At 43.8% G+C, this 19,224-nt stretch overlaps 1 protein-coding gene across 1 annotated transcript in view; it reads right to left on the minus strand.

Annotated features, from left to right (window-relative positions):
• The window catches only part of PXDNL (peroxidasin like), a 291,769-nt gene that overhangs the window by 154,676 nt on the left and 117,869 nt on the right, over positions 1-19,224 (minus strand). Inside the window, exon 5 of the mRNA XM_026647339.1 lies at positions 16,250-16,268. Within this exon, the coding sequence (XP_026503124.1) occupies positions 16,250-16,268 (19 nt within the window). The remainder of the gene's footprint in view (positions 1-16,249; positions 16,269-19,224) is intronic.

Consider the following 19,224-nt stretch of genomic DNA (forward strand, 5'->3'; position numbering starts at 1 on the left):
GAGCAAGACCCGATGAGCAGGAGAGGGGCAGCTCAAGGAACAAGAATCTGGATATATCTTCTTTTGGAATTAAAAACCTGAAGCAGAATGTCGAACTCATGGAGTTGAATTTGGCATCAAAACTGAACTTGTCAACCAACTTCACAAGCTCCCTATTGGAATTAACTAACACCTTAAGACTCTTTGATTGAACCTTGCAGCAAACCAATATGCTCCTGTTATTAGTGTGTATGCCATGACACCTGATGCCGATGAGATGCTAAAGAAGAATTCTACACCAGCTTTCATCAAGTCCTCTCTGGTATACCAGTGATGGATCAGCTCATCCTTCTGGGTGACTTTAATGATAGAGTAGGATGGGACTCAAAATATGGAAGGGAATCATTGGCAACGAATGTATAGGAAAAATCTATTAAAATGGCATCCTCTTCCTGACTAAAGTTGCAGAATGTGAACTTGTTGACACTAACACCTTGTTCCACCAGCTAAACAAATGCAACACATCATTGCAACATCTATGATCCAAGCACTGGCATCTGATTGACTACATCATTGTCCAGGCCCAGGATTGCAAAGATGTCCTCATTATTCAAGCCATGACTGGAAATGATGACTGCTGGACTGATCATCACCTCATGCACTCGATCATGACCACACTAGCCCCTAAACAACGGCTGCAATGGAAATGATGTGGGCAGAAAGTTAACTTAGAGGCCCGCCAGGTTCCAACAAAGCATGACCCCCTTCTGCCAATGCCTCAGCAAAAAATTGATAAATATCAAAGAAAGTCAACCGGAATGTGTCAGCAGCACCTGGGATGCCCTCAAATCTATCATCCTCAGTACCTGTGAAGACATGCTTGGGTTCTCTACCAGAAAACATCAGGACTGGTTTGATGAAAATCATCAGGAGATACAAGACTTGATCAATCAGAAACATAAGGCCTTTTGTGTCTGGCAGAATGACATCAGCTCTGTGCAAAAGAAGTCAACTCACCAATAAGCAAAGGCAGAGGTCCAAAAAAGAATGTGTGACATGAAGAACAGATGGTGGCTGGATAAATCAAATGAGATTTCAACTTCTTGCTGAATCCCATGATATACCTGGATTCTTTAACACCGTTAAAACAATTTATGTTTTATGTTCTGAGGGCCATCCTCCCCCGACATCTAAGGATGGACGGGAGTTGATCAAAGAAATGGAAGCTGTCAACACATGCTGGAAGGAACACTTCATTAGAACTCCTCAATCAGGATTCTGCTGTTGATGACAGTGTCTTCACCTTCATCCCACACCACCTGATCAGATACAAACTCAGAATACCTCCAAACCTGGAAGAAGTGTGGAGAGCTATTAAGAAGATGGAGAATAACAAGGCATCTGGGGTCGATGGAATCCCTGCAGAAATTTACAAGCAGAAGAACTCACCTCACAGCTACATACTCTTGTTCTGAAAATCTGGATCCATGAGAAAATCCCAGATGAACTTAGATGCTATGATTGCGCGCTTCCCATATCTTGGAAGCCACCTCTCACAAACAGCTGATATTGATGAAGAAATCCAGTGCAGGCTCAAATGTGAAAGCTGAGCTTTTGGACATCTGATAAAGAGGGTGTCTGAAGATTGCGACATCAGAACCAAAACCAAACTCATGGTGTATAAAGCTGTTGTGATCCCCACCTAGGGTGACCAGATGTCCCGTTTTTAAAGGGACAGTCCCGTTTTTGGGGACTTTTTCTTATATAGGCACCTATTACCCCCCCCGTCCCGTTTTTTCACAGTTCCTATCTAGTCACCCTATCCCACCCTACTGTATGGGGATGAAAAGTGGACAACATGCAGGAGACATCTTAAAGCACTGAAATAGTATCATCAGTGCTTTATATGCAAGATTCTCCTAAACAAATGGGATGATAGCTGTATTAACATCAGCGTCCTCTCGCAAGCCAATATCACAAGCATTGAGACTATGATTATTTATCATCAACTTTGCAGGGCACGCCATGTCGTCCGGATGCCTGCTTTCACACTGCCAAAACAAGTCTTTTACTCTAAACTCAGCCAAGGAAAATGCACAAGAGGAGGGTAGAAAAAAATGGTACAGGGACGTCATCAAGGCTAATATGAGGAAATGCAACATTGACAACAACTTGTGGGAATGTATAACCCAGGACCAACAACAATGGAGGAACTGCTTGAGGCAGAAAACTCAGCACTTTGAGAATCAAATGTCTACATATAACGGAAAAATGGAAGCAATAGAAAGAGCGTGCTATGGCCCAAACCACTACCCCAGGTTCACCTGCCCTGCTCGGAAACGCATGTCTGCAATGTGGCAGAGTCTGTGGCTCCAGTATAGAGGCCTTATCAGCCATCAGCAGACCCACAGATAATTTGAAATGGACAATCCATGAAAGACAATCATCCTTGACCTTGAGGGATTTCCAGTGATGACAACTCCATAAGTAGTCCAATTAAAATCAGTGGAAGTTGGGATGAAGGTGAAGACACTGTCATCAACAGCAGAATCCTGATTGAGGAGTTCTAATGAAATACTTTGGAAGTTACTACTAAATTGGAGTAAGGGTATCAGAATCTGCCCCTACATCATTATTCTATGAGGACATTTTTTTTAATGTGCTAATGCTAGTTTAATGTCCAATCCCTGATAAAAATCAGGTAGCCCCGCTTGCTCTTATCAGTAAGGAAATCTAACTTTAAAGGTGGAAATACATGAAAAGTAGTACCAATTCTTTTAAACCAACTTTTTTTTTCTAAAATAGCTTTCCTTTAATATGTTGCATGTGTAAAACTTGGCCAATTTTTTTAATGCAACCTCAATGAAGTCAGTAGAGTTATGGGGGTAACTGAGGGCAGATTTTGCCCCAGTATGCAGTAGTGCCATTTATTATGTTTTAATTTATATGAGTTTAGGAAGATGTGCGCAGCTCACTACATGGCTCCACCACTTATGAGGAATGTGATCATTTCAAATTTGTGCCAGTGAAACTTTATACCATCCCCAATGGATTTAGTATTATTCATTTTAGCAGCAATGCAATGGGTTTTCATTTGAAAACCCATTGCTCATAACTCCAAAAAAAATCATCATTCTGAGATATTTCCAATTCTTGGTCTTGGGCAAAAATGAATCTGAAAGATTTGAGCAAAATCTTGCCAGTGCTCGAGTGATGTGAGAATGAAAATCCCAACGAATAAATATCAATCATAATATACAGGAAAAGTGTGATTCACATGTTTGAAGTTAGAAACTATCAATCCTTCTCCTCCTCCAACACAGGTCTTAAATTCTGTCCAGTGGAATTGTTCAGGGCAGTTAGGCAATTTAGAAAAATTTCAGATTATTCCGCCTCAAATTAGGCTAAATTACAGAGTCCATAACTACTCAGTGAGAGGAAAAACCAGAGAGATTTTTTACTGAGCAAAACAAAAGTTCTAAGATTTCAGTTAAAGGAAAAGATGCATCCTTTGCTTGTAACATTTATATTCATTAATACTGGTGGTTTGCAAGGGCAGGAAGTCAGAAGGTTGGAATTCCTCCTAGCTGTGACCAAAATCATAGGTAAAAAGGGTCAGTGAGGCAGTAGTAGCTTCAAAATCAAAGGAGAAGATAAATATATCTATAGCATGGGTGCCTTTTTGCTTTTGTGCTTCATGTGGCTACTTCTTTTAAATATCCCTGTGATCAGCTCTAAGGGGGGAAAAAAGATAGAAAAACAGAAGCAAACTGAAATCTGCTTAGCAATATAAAGTGCCTCAGGATAGTAAGTCAGGGGACTACTGTAAAAATACATTGGTTTTGTGGAATGCCCAAATGATGTGTACAATGGTAAGGGGAAGATCACATGAATACACTAGTTCTGAAACCAAAAGTTCCTCTACTGTGTGGCAGATGGTGAATTCTCCACCACCCAAGACATGACTTTGAAATGTTTTCCACAGTAATTTTAAGGTATTGTGCCAACTTTCAAATCTTCCCCTTTGGTTTCCATTCAGACACACACTGCAGATTTACACTTCAAATCCAAGTTGCCAACTATAGCAATACTTCTATTAAGGAAGTCACACGAAATAATATGTATGTGCTTACAGAACAGCCTACCCATGTATTAGTGTTAAATGAACAATTAAGTGAAAGCCCTAAAATAGCCTAGACTGAAAGGACCTGTTCCCTGTTTTCCTGTTCCCATCATTTGAGGCAATAGAAGAAAATCATAAGCACGTCATGCTTTCTATCATGCCTGTACATGTATCTGGCAATTTATTGTGAGAGATTTTTGGATCAACTTGGTTTGCTTTTCATAAGAGTAATGGGTTAAAACCAGAGCCCTGGCCAAATTCCAACTAAGGTAATTACATCCTGCCTATCTGAATTGCCCAGCTACTTTCAGTTATATATAATAATCATTTTAATCATTTTCACTTTCAATCTGGTTGTAGTTATAGAACAGCTGATGCCTTGCACCCCAAAGGTTTCTGAGATGCAAAGGTGTTGTAAGGCTTATTAAATACTTTGACTTTAGTTTGAAGTGCCAAGTATTATATGTATTCATTTACATAAGACCTTCTTTATTAGTAGCATCTACCACAAGAACAAGGGAGACTGTTTGCGAAGCCATTGAAGCCACTTGGATGGCCTGTAACGAATATTCTGATTCCGCCCTGCTCCAAGAGACTCAAAACTATTCTAATTTCCATGACATGTGAATCTGGCCTTCAGAGCTGCAAATATTTTCCTGAAATAAATTTTAATTAAGTTTTTAAATTGTTAATATGGATATTTTTGAAAGAAGGAACCCCAGTGAGGAGTTATAAAAAAAGTGTATGATATTTATGTACATCGTGCCATTTGTGTGCATGATGTTTTACAGATATGAATAAAGACAAGGTTCCTGCCCCAAAGTATGAATGTAACCAATGGAAAGATTCCCAAATCAAGTGACATTGGATTAGGCCCTTACAATCTAAATTGGATAAAATAAAAAAAGAGAGGGATGGAGGAGACAGTGTAATATGAGTGTGAAGTGATAGAATCATTATAGAAATGTCATGCATCTCATCAGTTACAAAGAGTGCATCCCCAAATTATATTTTTATAATACAGGGAGTCCTCGGACTTACAACGCCTGATTTACGTCGGACGCCTCTTACAACATTTTTCAATTGACTGCCTGTTTCGCCCCCACGACACTTGTTTCGCCCTTACGATGCTCAATTTGCATAAAGTTTGCTTGAAATCACATCCTGGTTGCGTTATACTGGTATGGAGCTGGAAGGGGTCACTTCTGATTGGCTTCGAGGCAGCAGGCTAGCTTGTTGCTGGGTAGGGTTGCCGCTTATTTTGGATTGGCTCCTGGCCCCAGGCTCAGCCAATCAGAAAGCTTGAATAGTGATTGGCTGAGGCTCAGCATGTATGCCATTCTCCCTGGCTTTCTGAGCCTGTGTTGCCGGCATTCTGAGCAGCATATGAGTTTATATTTTTTTTTTGAATGGTGTTTACAAAATACAGTGTACAGTAAATACATTGATGTTGCAACATTAGTCATCTATAATTCATTTAGTACAAAAATCTGTGTTATTGTGGCAAAAATAGTGTATCAAGAATTGGTTCAGGAACCAATCCCCCCTTCATCTTCATACCATTGATTCCTAAGGGAAAAGCAGTTTTGACTTACAGCGCAATTCTGAGAAATGAATTCTGTCGTAAGTCCGAGGACTCCCTATAACGAGATCTAAATTGAGCTATTAGAGATGGAAAGTGACCTGGTATAAGCTAGGTTTAAAGGAGGGAAAGGAAGATTGATTGGCTCATTGGATGGAAGAAGATGTTACACATGTAGGGAGGAGTATTTTAAAAAAAGTAGTCAGGTGTCAGAGGAGATGAATGAAGCCAGGAGACAGATGGACCTGGAAGGGCACAGCATATGACAGGATGAGGAAAGAACCTGAGCAGTAAGAGAAAGGAGTTTGAATTTCTTGCAGAATGAAACAGAAGACAGAGAAGCGTTCTGAGAAGAAGTGTGACTTGGTGTGGCTGGCCAGTAAAGCACTTTAATTGCAGTTGAATGGGCTGGAGCCACGAGAGAAAAGGAGAAGGTTACAAAACTATGCGAGAGATAACAGGGACATGAACTCATGAGAGTGACAGGATTTGATAAGAGCCTGGATATGCATAAAGGACTGGGAGGACACAAACACCACCCAAGGCCGTAAGTTGGAGTGACTGAAGTTGTCACCAGAGATGGAGAAAAGGTGGATGGGAAGATAAGTTCATTTTTAGACATGGTTAATTTTAGGATGCAGTAGGACACTCATGAAGAGATACCCAAAAGATAGACAGTGATGAAAGATTGGACAGAGAAAGAGATGAGAAATAGAGATCTAGAATTGATAGTCTTTGGCATAAAGGTAGTAAACAGAACTGATAAAGTCACCCAGGTTGCCTGTTGAAGGAGAAAAGAAGGGATCAAAGATAGTCTACTGAGAAAAAACAACAACAAAAATAGGAAGGGGAAAAAAAGCAATGATGAATTAACGGTCAGTGAGGTAGGAGGAGAACCATATGAGGTCAGAGTCTCAGAAGCCAAAGAAAAGAGGACAGTCCAGAGCACAGATTAAGAATGATTATAGAGATGAGGCTCTTAGACTTGGCAAGAAAGAAGTAGTTCGTTACTTTGAGGGCTTATTTAGTGGACAGGCTATACCAGAAGGCACCAAGAAAGAATTCAAGTCACTGGGAGTAGAGGGTACATTCAAGGAGGTTGGAAATGGAGCAGATAGAACATAGGGAATTTTTGAACTGCACAGAGGAGAAAGGGAAGAAGGTGAAGAATTCCTGCTAGATAATGCTAATTTTGCCTTTAAAGAAATTTGCAAGATCATCAACAGAGTAAGAAAAGAGGGAAGGAGGATTTTAGGATGGAATTAAAAAAAATAGACAGGGACTGGACATATAAGAGTAGGTGAGGGAGAAGTAGGATGATCATACTATTACTGGACAAATAATGTTAAAAGAAGACTCACAAAACATACAGTAAAGGAAGTCACTGGAGAATTTTTCCAGAGATATGGAACCAGAGAAGAAGCAAAGGAAACAGATCCTACCTGTATTCCATCCTCTCCTTATTAGGACATAGGAAATCTCCATTTATAGATCCTCCCCTAAGGGATCCTCCCGTAAGCGATGTCCGAGCCACATGCTCCTCTGCACCTGTCAGCTTTCCCCCAGCCCTTAGTTTAAAAACTGCTCTACAACCTTTTTAATTTTAAGCGCCAGCAATCTGGTTCTATTTTCGTTTAGGTGGAGCCCATCCTTCCTGTATAGGCTCCCCCTTTCCCAAAAGTTTCCCCAGTTCCTAATAAATCTAAACCCCTCCTCCCTATGCCATCGTCTCATCCATGCATTGAGATCCTGCAGTTCTGCCTGTCTAACTGGCCCTGCGCTTGGAACTGGAAGCATTTCAGAAAATGCTACCATGGAGTTCCTGGACTTCAACCTCTTACCTAGCCTAAATTTGTCCTCCAGGACCTCTCTCCGATCCTTCCCTATGTCATTGGTACCTACATGTACCATGACCCCCAGCTCCTCCTCAGAACTATACATAAGCCTATCTAGATGTCTCGAGAGATCCGCAATCTTCGCAGCAGGCAGGCAAGTCACCATGCGGTTCTCCCAGTCATCGCAAAGCCAGTTATCTATGTTTCTGATGATAGAATGGTCCATTATGAATATCTGTCTCTTCCTAATAACTGGAGTTCCCTCCCCCGGAGCGGTACCCTAAGTGCGAGAGGATACCACAACATCATCTGGAAGGAGGGTCCCAACTATGGGATCATTTCCCTCTGCTCTAGTTGGATGTTCTCCTTCCCTGAGGCTTTCATCTGCCTCAACAGCACAGAGGCTGTCACAGACAGGGGGTGGGACCATTCTACTGTATACCGGAAAGTCTCTCATCTATGTACCTCTGTCTACCTTAGCTCCTCCAGCTCAGCCACCCTGGCCTCCAAAGCCCGTACGCGGTCTCTGAGGGCCAGGAGCTCCTTGCACTGAATGCACACATACACCACCTGCCCATAGGGCAGGTAATCATACATGCTGCATTGGGTGCAATAAACTGAGTAGCCCCCACTCTGTTGCGGGACTTCTGCCTGCATTCGCTTTTCACTCCTGCAGCTGGTTCCTTTGTTGTTATTTTGTTTTTATCAGGGGATGTTTTTTAGCTTAAGTTTAAAGTTTAAGGACTGTTAACTGTATGTAGCCCCCTCCCCTCATGCTCCCCCTGTAAACTCCTTCGCAAAACTCCCATTAGCCGCTCCTGTTCGTTAGCTCCTCTGGTCACTTAGGACTGAAAGCGACCAGAGGAGCTAGAGAAATCAGCTAGAGATTTACCAAGTGGTCAAAATAAGAACATAAGAACGGCCATGCTGGGTCATACCAAAGGTCCATCTAGCCCAGTATCCTGTCTTCCAGCAGTGGCCAATGCCAGGTGCTTCAGAGGGAATGAATAGAACATCCCCTGTTGCCCATTCCCTGCTGGGCAAAAGTGCTAGGAAACCAATCCCTTATGTGCAAAAATGCTTATAACAGACCAGCAAATGTAGAAATGCAAATTGTGTGCGTTCTCCCTGGAAGAGAGAGAAAAAATGGTGGCGCACAATTAGCACATGTTGAAAGGGCACAACCAAACCACGAGAGCCAAGGTTATAAAAGTTGTTAAATACACTGCTGAAAAGTGCAATGAAAAAGCGGTGGAAAGGCCTACCTAACCAGCTATGCTATGTGATAAAGAACAATAAAGTGAGCAGAACTGTTAAAAATCAAGGAATTGATAACTGTTTTTAAACATGGCAAGTAAGACAGCTAAGTTCCAAATTACCGGATAATGGCAGAGACATCACCAATGGATATATCAGGTGTCTGAGAAGGAAAGAAAGAGGAGGTATTGTTTGAGATAATGTAGCTCCTTGATAAATGGAAGTTCCCACAGGTTGTTAAATATTGGGGAGATGACTAATTAAAATGTCGATATCTGAAAGCTAATTGTTATAGTATGCACTATACCTACACACAGTGGAATGTTACTGGAACTGGAACTTCAGCTTCATGGCTAAAAGAAGAAGGCTCAAGTACTGCACTACAACAGAGCCTGTAACAGAGAGGGTTCAGATACACATCATCCTGGACACACTGGGCCTCAAACAAGCACTAGGCAGGGCATTCTCCATTTGGGTCCTTGAACTTTGGAACTCACTTGCTCCATAGATCCGTACTAGCCCAAATCTGTTAAGGCTTCAGTGCGTGCCACATGAGGCTCACCTTTTTTTCCCCCTTGCTGTCCATGAGTAGGTGAGTGTTGTGTGACGCTGGAGGGTGGTGGTTGGGGACTCTGGGGACTTGATTAATTTCAATTATATTTATGTTAGCACTGAGTTATGTCTTTTGAACTAAGGAAATTCATAGATTTATTAATGTATTTTTCAAAAATCATCTAGGGTGCTCAAAGCATTGGATAGGTGCCCTCTCATTGTACTTTGTAAATAAAATAAATAAATAAAAACCAACAAATCAATCAATAAAACATGTTGGTTACTTAGCAACTTATAGGATCTAGAAGTTTTATTTATTCTTATGATTGTCCCTTTTTTGTTTTGTTTTTCCTCCTTTGATTAATTTAGAAACACAAACTTGCTAAAAGAATCCTGAGTGTGTTTCAAGATTCTTGTGATCAACAATATCTTCAGACTTTTGCTGAGATGAGAACTACTCTGCTTGCAAGTGTTTTCTATATTTTTCTTCACTTCGGTGGGGGGAGGGGTCCTTCTTTTTGCTCAAGGAAGAGGGAGGTTATTTTTTTGAAAAAGAAGAAAATCAATGGAGTTAAAGACTGATCCCAAGATTAAATCGCAACACTAGAGAGAACACCAGGACATCTGTAAAGTGGGAAATAGTTTTCTGCTCAAATGCACAGTAAGGTGGTTTTAGACACCTGTTTGTTGCACTTTGCTTTGAAAAGAATAACCCATCATTAGAAGAGACCCCTGCACAGCAAAAATTCAACAGTTTACTGTCTCAGCATGCATAATGACACTGAGTCTCCTAGCCAGAGGCTAAGGTATAATCTCCAAACTCTGTAAAACAGATATAGTAAATATTACTACGTCAAATAAAATACACCTCTACCCCAATATAACGCTGTTCTGGGGAGCCAAAAAATCTTACCGCATTATAGGTGAAAGCGCGTTATATCAAACTTGCTTTGATCCGCCGGAGCGCACAGCCCCGCCCCTCCGGAGCGCTGCTTTACCACGTTATATCAGAATTCATGTTATATCGGGTCACATTATATCAGGGTAGAGGTGTACAGACATGTATATATACTAGAGAAAAGGCAGTCTGTCTGTCTCTAGTATTGGACTCTGGATTTGGAAACTCTGAACTGGCAGGCTTTCAGTTTTGAATCAGTTTTGCGAGGATGGGACACATTTTCTGTCCTACACCTTCCTCATCAACCTATTCCCAGTTCCCTTGAAAGACATGCAAAAGCATCTGCACTGGGTAGAGCTACAGAATCAGCCCTTCCATTGTTACATTTCCTTCCCTAATTAACAAATTGAGGCAGGAGGACAGAAGAGGCTCAAAATCAACCCTCACCTGCTGACATTAATGCAGATCTTCCTGTCTTGGGGCATGGCAGAGGCAGTAAGCAGATGAAGAATATGGAAGATGAATGTAAATAAACCCTTTGTAAGTGGAACTTGATGAATTATTAGTTGTGAATAAACTAGCTGATAGACATAGCACTTTTTTTCCTGTTTTGCTAATCACGTGTGAACAGATTTTAATTTCTGCCAATTTGTCATTCTAAATATTCACTTTCACTTGTCTTCACTTTCAAGGCCCTTCACAACCTATCACCACCTTACCTATCATCTCTCATTCACTATTGAGAGGTCGACTCCAGCCTCCAATCCTCCCATGATGCCAGCTTCCATTGCCCACTTGCTAAGTTTCCAAAGACGCATGCTGGTGCTGTCTCCCATGCATGTCCCTCATGTCTGGGAGAAGCTCCCTGAGAACATTAGCAAAGCTCACTCATTATCCTCCTTCAAAACCTTCCTTAAAACTCTTTTCTGCGAAGCCTACAAAAAACTTGATAACAGTTCAGCTGCTGACACTACCATGCATCATGATGACCATGTTTCCTTGTACTTGCCCGTCAGTCTATCTGTTGTCTCTCATTTTATACTAAGATTGGAAGCAATTTGGGGCAGGGACTGGGTTTTTTGTTGTTGTTGTTCGGAGCTTGTACAGCACCGAGCATGATGGGGTACCTAGCATGATTGGGACTGGGAATGCCTAGGCCCTATGATAATACAAATAATAAATCAGTAACAACTCACTGAATGTTCAGAGTGAAGTTATTTCTCCTTATGGACCCAAGCCTCATTTGATGCACAGGATGGAGGCAGAAGGAAGAAGATGCTGCTCTCTTATGTTAAGGGAATTGGAATGAGATCCAGGAGACCTGGGTTCTTGGCCCTGCCACAACTTCTTTTGTGATATAGGGAAAGAAAGCATGCAAGCAAGGGTTTGAGCCAAGGCTGCATTGGCCAATTTAATTCTGGCATTTCCTAATTACTCAGTACTTGACTTTATAAGTGGATTGTTCTGTTAATGTAGTTTTTTATATGATATATATGGTTAGGTTGGACGTTTTCCTTAATAAGAGGACTTATCACACCACTGGTTTTTGGACTAACTACCATCATGCCGCTTTGTGTAGATGAGTGCATGTGAGTCAGGAAAGAGAGCAATTCAGTATATTCTCAGGTTAGGAAGAGGAAGCAAACAAAAGAATTGGGGCTGCATTCAACAACTGAAACATGGCTCTATGTATCTGGAACACATGTACATCTGCCCCAGATATAAGGCTTGTCATCGTTGATACCCTACCTAAGAAGCACAGATTTGGAAAGCACTTTTCACAAGCAGACCACTGAGGCAGATAGAGAAAAAAATCAGCAGCCCCTTTCATGCACAGTAATTTGCTAGCTTTTAAGGAATCAGCAAGTGATCTCCTTGACAAGAATATATAGTCTTAAGCCTAAGTGACTTTCTGTATACAAGCATTTGAGAACAGGAGTTGAAAACCTCCCTGAGGCATATAGATAGTCATTAGTTTTCCTTAGATAAAAATTCCACCCTATGTCTCAAAACACTGAAGAAAACAAATACTATTTACCACTTTTAACTTATCAGTGTTTACCTATAGATTCTGTGACCCATTTTTATTTCCTCATTTCATACAGCACTGTTGCTTAGGGTATGTCTACACTGGCAGAGTTACATTGCTGGCAGTTACAGCGCCGCTCAGAGAGCTGAAGGGAAACAAACTACTGTTGTGTATTCACCCTGTCAGCTGCCTGCGCAATAGTGTGTTCACACTTGCAGCAGTATTCAGAGCGCTGCACTCTGGGGAGCTAACCCACAGAGCATATCTTCCTTTTCTGCCACTAAGAGTTGTGGGCAGACGGAGGGGGTTGTGGGGCATCCTGGGTCCTGTACCAAAGCCCCGTGATGCATTGCTTTGCATACCAGCAATCCCTGTGCTTCTGTCCGCATTTGGCGTCATCTTTTAACAGTTTGTGTGCTGCGCACTCTACCTCTTTGGGCTGCAGGAATGGATCCAGAACTGTTGACCAGAATGCTGTTCGCTCTGACCAACACATCACGAGTGGTAGTGGAGTTATTCCTTAAATTAGAAAGGCAAGAGGAGTGCAACATTGATCTCACCACACATACTTGCTACATGAGATTGCTTGTGGCATTCACAGAGGTGCTGGCCAAAGTGGAATGCTGCTTTTGGGCTCAGGAAACAAGCACTGAGTGGTGGGATCACATCATGATGCGCATCTGGGATGACAAGCAGTGGCTGCAGAACTTTCAAATGAGGAAAGCCGCATTCATGGGACTGTGTGATGCGCTTACCCCAGCCCTGTGGCGCAAGGACACGAGAATGAGAGCTGCCCTGCCATTGGAGAAGCGCATAGAGATTGCACTGTGGAAGCTGGCTACTCCAGACTGCTACCAATCGGTCGCTAACCAGTTCGGAGTGGGAAAGTCGACCGTTGAATTAATGTTGATGGAAGTGTGCAGGGCCATCCTGTTCCGAAAGACAGACTCTGGGCAACGTGCGTAACATTGCAGATGGCTTTGCACAAATGGGCTTCCCTAACTGTGGAGGGCCGATAGATGGCACGCATATTCCAATTCTGGAACCAGACAGAAGTACATTAATTGCAAGGGGGGTTTCTCAATGGTTCTCCAGGCGCTCGTGGATCACCGTGGGTGTTTCACAGACATTAACGCAGGCTGGTCCGGAAAAGTGCATGGACTGTTCAGGAAGCTGCAAGCAGGGACTTTTCCCCTATGGTGATCTTCCGGTCTGGGAAGAGTCAAAATGCCCACTGTGATCCTGGGAGACCCCACCTACTCCTTAATGCCCTGGCTTATGAAGCCATACACGGGGCAACTTGACAGCACCAAGGAGCAGTTCAACAACAGGCTGAGCAAGTGCAGAATGACTGTGGAGTGTGCTTTTGGCCATTTAAAGGCCTGCTGGTGCTGCCTCTATGGGAAGCTGGACATGGCCGATGACAATATTCCTATGGTTATAGCTGTGTGCTGTACACTCCATAATATTTGTGAAGGGAAGGGTGAAAGCTTCACTCAGGACTGGACCACAGAGGATCAGTGCCTAGAGGTTGAGTTTGAACAGACAGAGACCAGGGCTATTAGAGGGGCGCAGTGCGAGGCCATAAGGATCAGGGAAGCCATGAGGCAGCAATTTGAAGCTGAAAGCCACTAATATTTGTTGCTATACTCGGGAGTGTTGTGCTTGTAATGCTAGGAGGTGATTGTGATTGGTGCAGACAATGAAATATGAAGGTTTAACATAATTGTCTGTTGCTTTGCAGAGCTCTGTTTGCTTTCAATTAATAGAGTAAAGATTGCTTTTAAATCAACACAATTGTTTTATTAAAAAACAACAACCGGTGCAGAGAGTGAAACAAACAAACAAACCAACCAACCATTAGCAGTGAGGGGGATGGGGAAGGGAATGTCCCAGGAGAAGGTGGGGTCTCAGGACAGCTAAAGATTTGTGTATGTCCCGGGATCATATCCAACCTTCTCCTTTGGAGTACAATGCAGTGGGTACTGTACTTCAGCAGGCCCAAACTGCAGAGGGACGGGTGTTGAGTGCAGTGGGTAATGGGAGTCCGCAGTGCTGGTCTGTGAGGGGGGAGGAGTGGAATGCCGTGGGTATAGACTGGAGCCAGGAGGTTGATAAGAATGTGTTGGCAGTGTCTGGGAGGCACATGGGAAAGAATTTTGTGACAGCGGCTGCAGGGGAGGGCAGGCGCAGAGCTGCTCAGTTTGCAGAGCTAGTATCGCCTGGAACGTGTCTGCTTGGCACTCCATAACGTTTAAGAGCCGCTCCATGGCTTCATTCTGGTGTGCACGTTCTCCTTTCAGTCCCTCTTCTCACTGTCGCGCCACTCCTTTAATTCCTGTTTCTCAACCGCAGAGTGCATCGCAACATCACGCAGAAAGTCCTCCTTAGTTCTTCTTTGCCGCTTTCTAATTCCGAGCAGCTGTTCAGCCGCTGATAACAAAAAGGGAGGCTGGGCTCCCAAGGTCATCTCTGTAAAGTTTAAATACAACATTTTACAGAAGCAGTATTGTTTGCAACACAGAGAACATTGATTCAGTGATTTAAAACACAGCCAGTACGCACACACCTGTCACTAACTGGCTAACCCCAGGAAAGCACACATGAGCCACAAGAACCCCAAGATGGTGAGCAGCCATAGTGGTAGGGTAAACCACTCTTCCCGGACCCTGTTGTATGCTGGGCATGTGGCTCTTGGAGAGAGTCAGCACTGTAGGGGGGGGCTGATAATCATTCCTGTCCCCACACTTTCCACAGAATGTGATCATTATGGAAGATCTCTCACTGCTGAGGGGGAGTAGGAAATCAAGGGATGGTCTTCTCCAAAACTGCGGCTTCCGCCCTGACCCCTATGCGGCTCGCCTGTGTGCAGCAATGGTCCCCGTCCCCCCCACCGTGATGGGACAGTGGTGCAGGAAAGTTACTGTTAATGGAGCAAGAAACAAAGCAGCTCTGCCAAAGAACCTGCGGCAGCGGATTACCCAGTATCCCCATGAGAGTTTCCTGGAGATCTGAGGCAGATTCCCGTGAAGTGAGGGAGTCAATCAACAGCCTGTTCCACCACTCAGACTAGGCATGTAGGGGGAGACAAGCCTGCTTTCTACAACCCTTCTACCCCCAACAACTCGCTTCAGCGATTCCCAAAATCAAATCCACTTACCAGGGGCCTCCTCTTCTGTTTGCACTTCGCCAACATCTGACAGCTGTGACTGGCTAGCCTCCTCCAGGGCAGAAAAGAGCTCCTGGCTACATGCATCTCTGACTTCCGAGTCATCCTCTGCCTCTAGGTCCCCCTCTCCACATCCAAGATTTCCTCCTCCTGGCTCAGTCCACTCTCGACTGGCACGCGAGCCACCAAAGTATCCACAGTGGTCTTCGCAGTGGAGATGGGGTCGCCGCCGAGTATCGTGTCCGGGTCTTTGTAGAACCGGCAGCTCGTGGGCGCAGTACCGAAGCATCAGTTTGCCTCCCACGCCTTGTGGTAGGCGTTCCTAAGCTCCTTCACTTTGACCCTGCACTGCAATGTATCCTGATCATGGCCCCTTTCTGTCATGCATCGTGAAATCTGTCTGTAGGTATCATAATTCCTACAGCTGGAGCACAGCTGGGACTGGACAGCCTCCACTCCCCAAGTGCTGATGAGGTCCAGCAGTTCAGCATTGCTCCAAGCGGGGGATCGCCTGGTGCATGGCAAACAGGAAGGGGACTTTCAAAGTTCCAAAGGAATGTACAGGATGGGGATGACGGCTGTCACCTGAAGGCAGGGCAGTTGAGTTCAAACCTATGACCTGAGAGGTGAGAACAGGCATTGTGGGACACCTCCCAGAGGCCAATCGTAGCACTGTAATTGACCAGGGTGTCTACACTGGCACTGCGGCGCTGTACCCCCGGTGCAGAAAGCTGTAGGTCTCTCGGAGTGGATTTTTTACAGCGCTGCAACTGTACAGTTTCTGTGCACTAAGTGGCTTGGCAGTGTGTACACCTCGGGAGTTACAGCGCAGAAAGCTGCTTTACTGCGCACAAACTTGCCAGTGTAGACAGGGCCTTAGTGACAGCTCAGGGAACTCCAGTGGCTTTTCTGCATTCAGACTTTAAGAAGTTAATATTGGACTATAATTGCAAGCACTTTCCTTTCATTATCAGCTGGCATTTCCACTTACAAGAAAGTCTGCTACTGAAAAGGACAACTGTGGCCCCACAGGAGCCAACTGTTAACTGAGAGGGGAATTTTTTTTTATTTTATTTTTTTAAAGTGTGTTCCTATTTTGGAAGTGACTTTAAAAATGTCTCTGTGGGTGTTTATTGCAGCTCCATGACACCTATATCAAAGGTGCTCCATTTTGCAAACAGATACATGCTTGAGGTTCTAATTACCAATCCTGTACATTCAACTTGGCACCTGATAATCAAGGTGGGTTCTTTTTTGTGCATCACTAGTAAGAAAGATTCTGAAGCTAAAATTCTGCTCTCAGCAGTTTTAAATTATGCCCTCAGTAACACCTGTGCAGCTAGGTATCTAGGTTTCCACAGGTGTAACTAATTGCTCCTGTAATTAGAATTACTAAGCAACTCTGTTGAGGATTTATGCAACTAAATCAAATCCAGCTAATGCTTCTTAGCTGTGTTGGCTCTGAAGGGATAACAGGAGTGAAAACCATTTTTAAAATATGTAGTCACATAAGTAAGCAGATATGTCCCTAAGGGGGTACAGAAGGTACCATTTTTATGTAGTCACTTTACAAACTAGGCTTGCACTTTGAAGCATTACGGCTGTTTCACATGTGAACAAAATACCACTAGCTCTGCCTTTACAGACAGGAACTGATTGTGAGATTTGCGATTTCTGAGTAAAGTTAAGCCTCACTCATGATCTCACCATAGAGCTCTCAAATGTCAGGATTTTTGTTATCAGCCAGGGCACAAAGGTGTGTCCAGTCAACCAGGAATTACCTGGTAAACAGTAAACAAAGCAATGTGGTTTCTCCACCAGGCAGTTAATGGCAAAAGCACTTTGGAAGATTTTGGAATGAGAATTCATTTACACATCAGATAAACAAAGCTATCAAGCTAATAAGGGGGCGGGAGAGGCAGCATGGCTACACCCCAGCAGGGAATCATAGAATATCAGGGTTGGAAGGGACCTCAGGAGGTCATCTAGTCCAACTCCCTGCTCAAAGCAGGACCAATTCCCAACTAAATCATCCCAGCCAGGGCTTTGTCAAGCCTGACCTTAAAAACCTCTAAGGAAGGAGATTCCACCACCTCCCTAGGTAACCCATTCCAGTGCTTAAGAGAAACTTAATCTGAGATATAAAGAAGGAGGGGGTGCAACACTCAAACAAGTAATTGAATCAACTGGGGGGGAAAATCCTGTCATTTGAGAGTTCTCAAAGTGGGGCTTAATTTTACTTAGAAATCCTCTCAGCTGCCCCAGGTGCGGCCAGGGCTCCAACTGTCAGTCCCGTGTGGCTGCTCCCCTGCCAGCCTGGGAAGTGGGAGGGGAACCCTGCTGCAACTTGCCTTCCGGGCCTGGGGAGGGTGAAGAACCCTAAGGAGCAGAGGTGAGGCTAGGGGCTGCAGGGGCGCTGAAGTGAGGAGGGTGAGGGCTGATGGAGTGGGAGGCTGTATTGATGGTGACTTCCGAGCAGATGGGGTGAATGCTGGGAGGGTGAGCTGAGGGCAGTGGGGGTCGACGGGGTGGCGGAGCTGCACTGATAGGGTGGTGATGATGGAGACTGGGGGACTGAACTGGGGGGGGGGGCTAAATTGAGCGGGTTTGATGGGGAGAGAAGTGATAGGGAACTGGGGGACAGGATTAATTGTTGGGCAGGAGATTGGCAGATGTGGGGGTGAGAGCTCCTGCAGCAGGGGCCAAAATCATGTTATCCAGTATGTGGGAGAGAGGGCAACACTAATTGTCACATGCACACACCCTAGTGATGGGCGGGGGGGTTCAAAAATCAAGAGACTGACCTAAAACAAACAAACAAACATACATTTTTTTTAAAGGTCATGATTTTTGGGAATCCGACCCATGATTTTTCATCTCTTGAAGTCGGCAATAGTGCTTTATAACTTGCTCCAAACCCAAATACTTAAATTTGTAGAATATATTTAAAACTTCCTTGGCTCATTTTAATATGCACTGTTAAAATAAGAACTTTTGCTTGAGTTCTAGGTTATCATCTCTGTTGGTCAGAGTTACTCTTCCATCCCACAGATTGTCTGGTAGTACTCTAGGTAGGTTTAAAACTGCTTCATCTTGGCCTTCAATAAAATCTGCACCTATTGAAGACAGTATGAGATTTTAAGAAAAAACTTTGACTTTACATTTCAGGGTTTCTTAGCAAGCAAGGTAGAAGACATGACAAAATCCACTTAAGTTTCCAGATACTGCTAACAGAAATAAGGCGAGACATCTTCTACTGGGGTCAAGACTACTCAGGAATGGGACTCTGAATTCTTCTGGATGAGGTCTATAGTTAGCAATAGCACAGCTCTGGTAGATTCAACAAGCAGATTTGAGCTGTCCTTTTTATTGTTCCCTGAGCAATGGGAACACTCAGATCAGCTTTGATCAAAGGAGTCACAATTCAACGAACAGCAACTGCAGAAAAACAAAATCAGCAGCCTGTATAATATGAACTACACACCGCACCACAGATTCTTGTGCCTTTGAAAGCAAAAAGTGCTTTGAGAATATGTTCATTTGCCTTTGGGCAACATGTTTTTCTCAGTAATGGAGGGTGAACTTCCAATTGTTCACCAGTGGCTGTTTTGAAAGAGAAAGGGGGGGAGGGGAGGGAAATCTGTGATGTTTCCAGTTGTTGGTTGTCCAGAGGCCAATCTCATGAGTAATGGGTGAAGCATCTGAGTCTATGTAGGGTTACCATACGTCCGGATTTTCCCGGACATGTCCGGCTTTTGGGGATTCAAATCCCCGTCCGGGGGGAAATCCCCAAAAGCCAG

The sequence above is a fragment of the Terrapene carolina genome, unplaced genomic scaffold, assembly GCF_002925995.2.
Source record: "Terrapene carolina triunguis isolate 2854851 unplaced genomic scaffold, T_m_triunguis-2.0 Scaffold58, whole genome shotgun sequence".
Lineage (NCBI taxonomy): Eukaryota > Metazoa > Chordata > Testudines > Emydidae > Terrapene > Terrapene triunguis.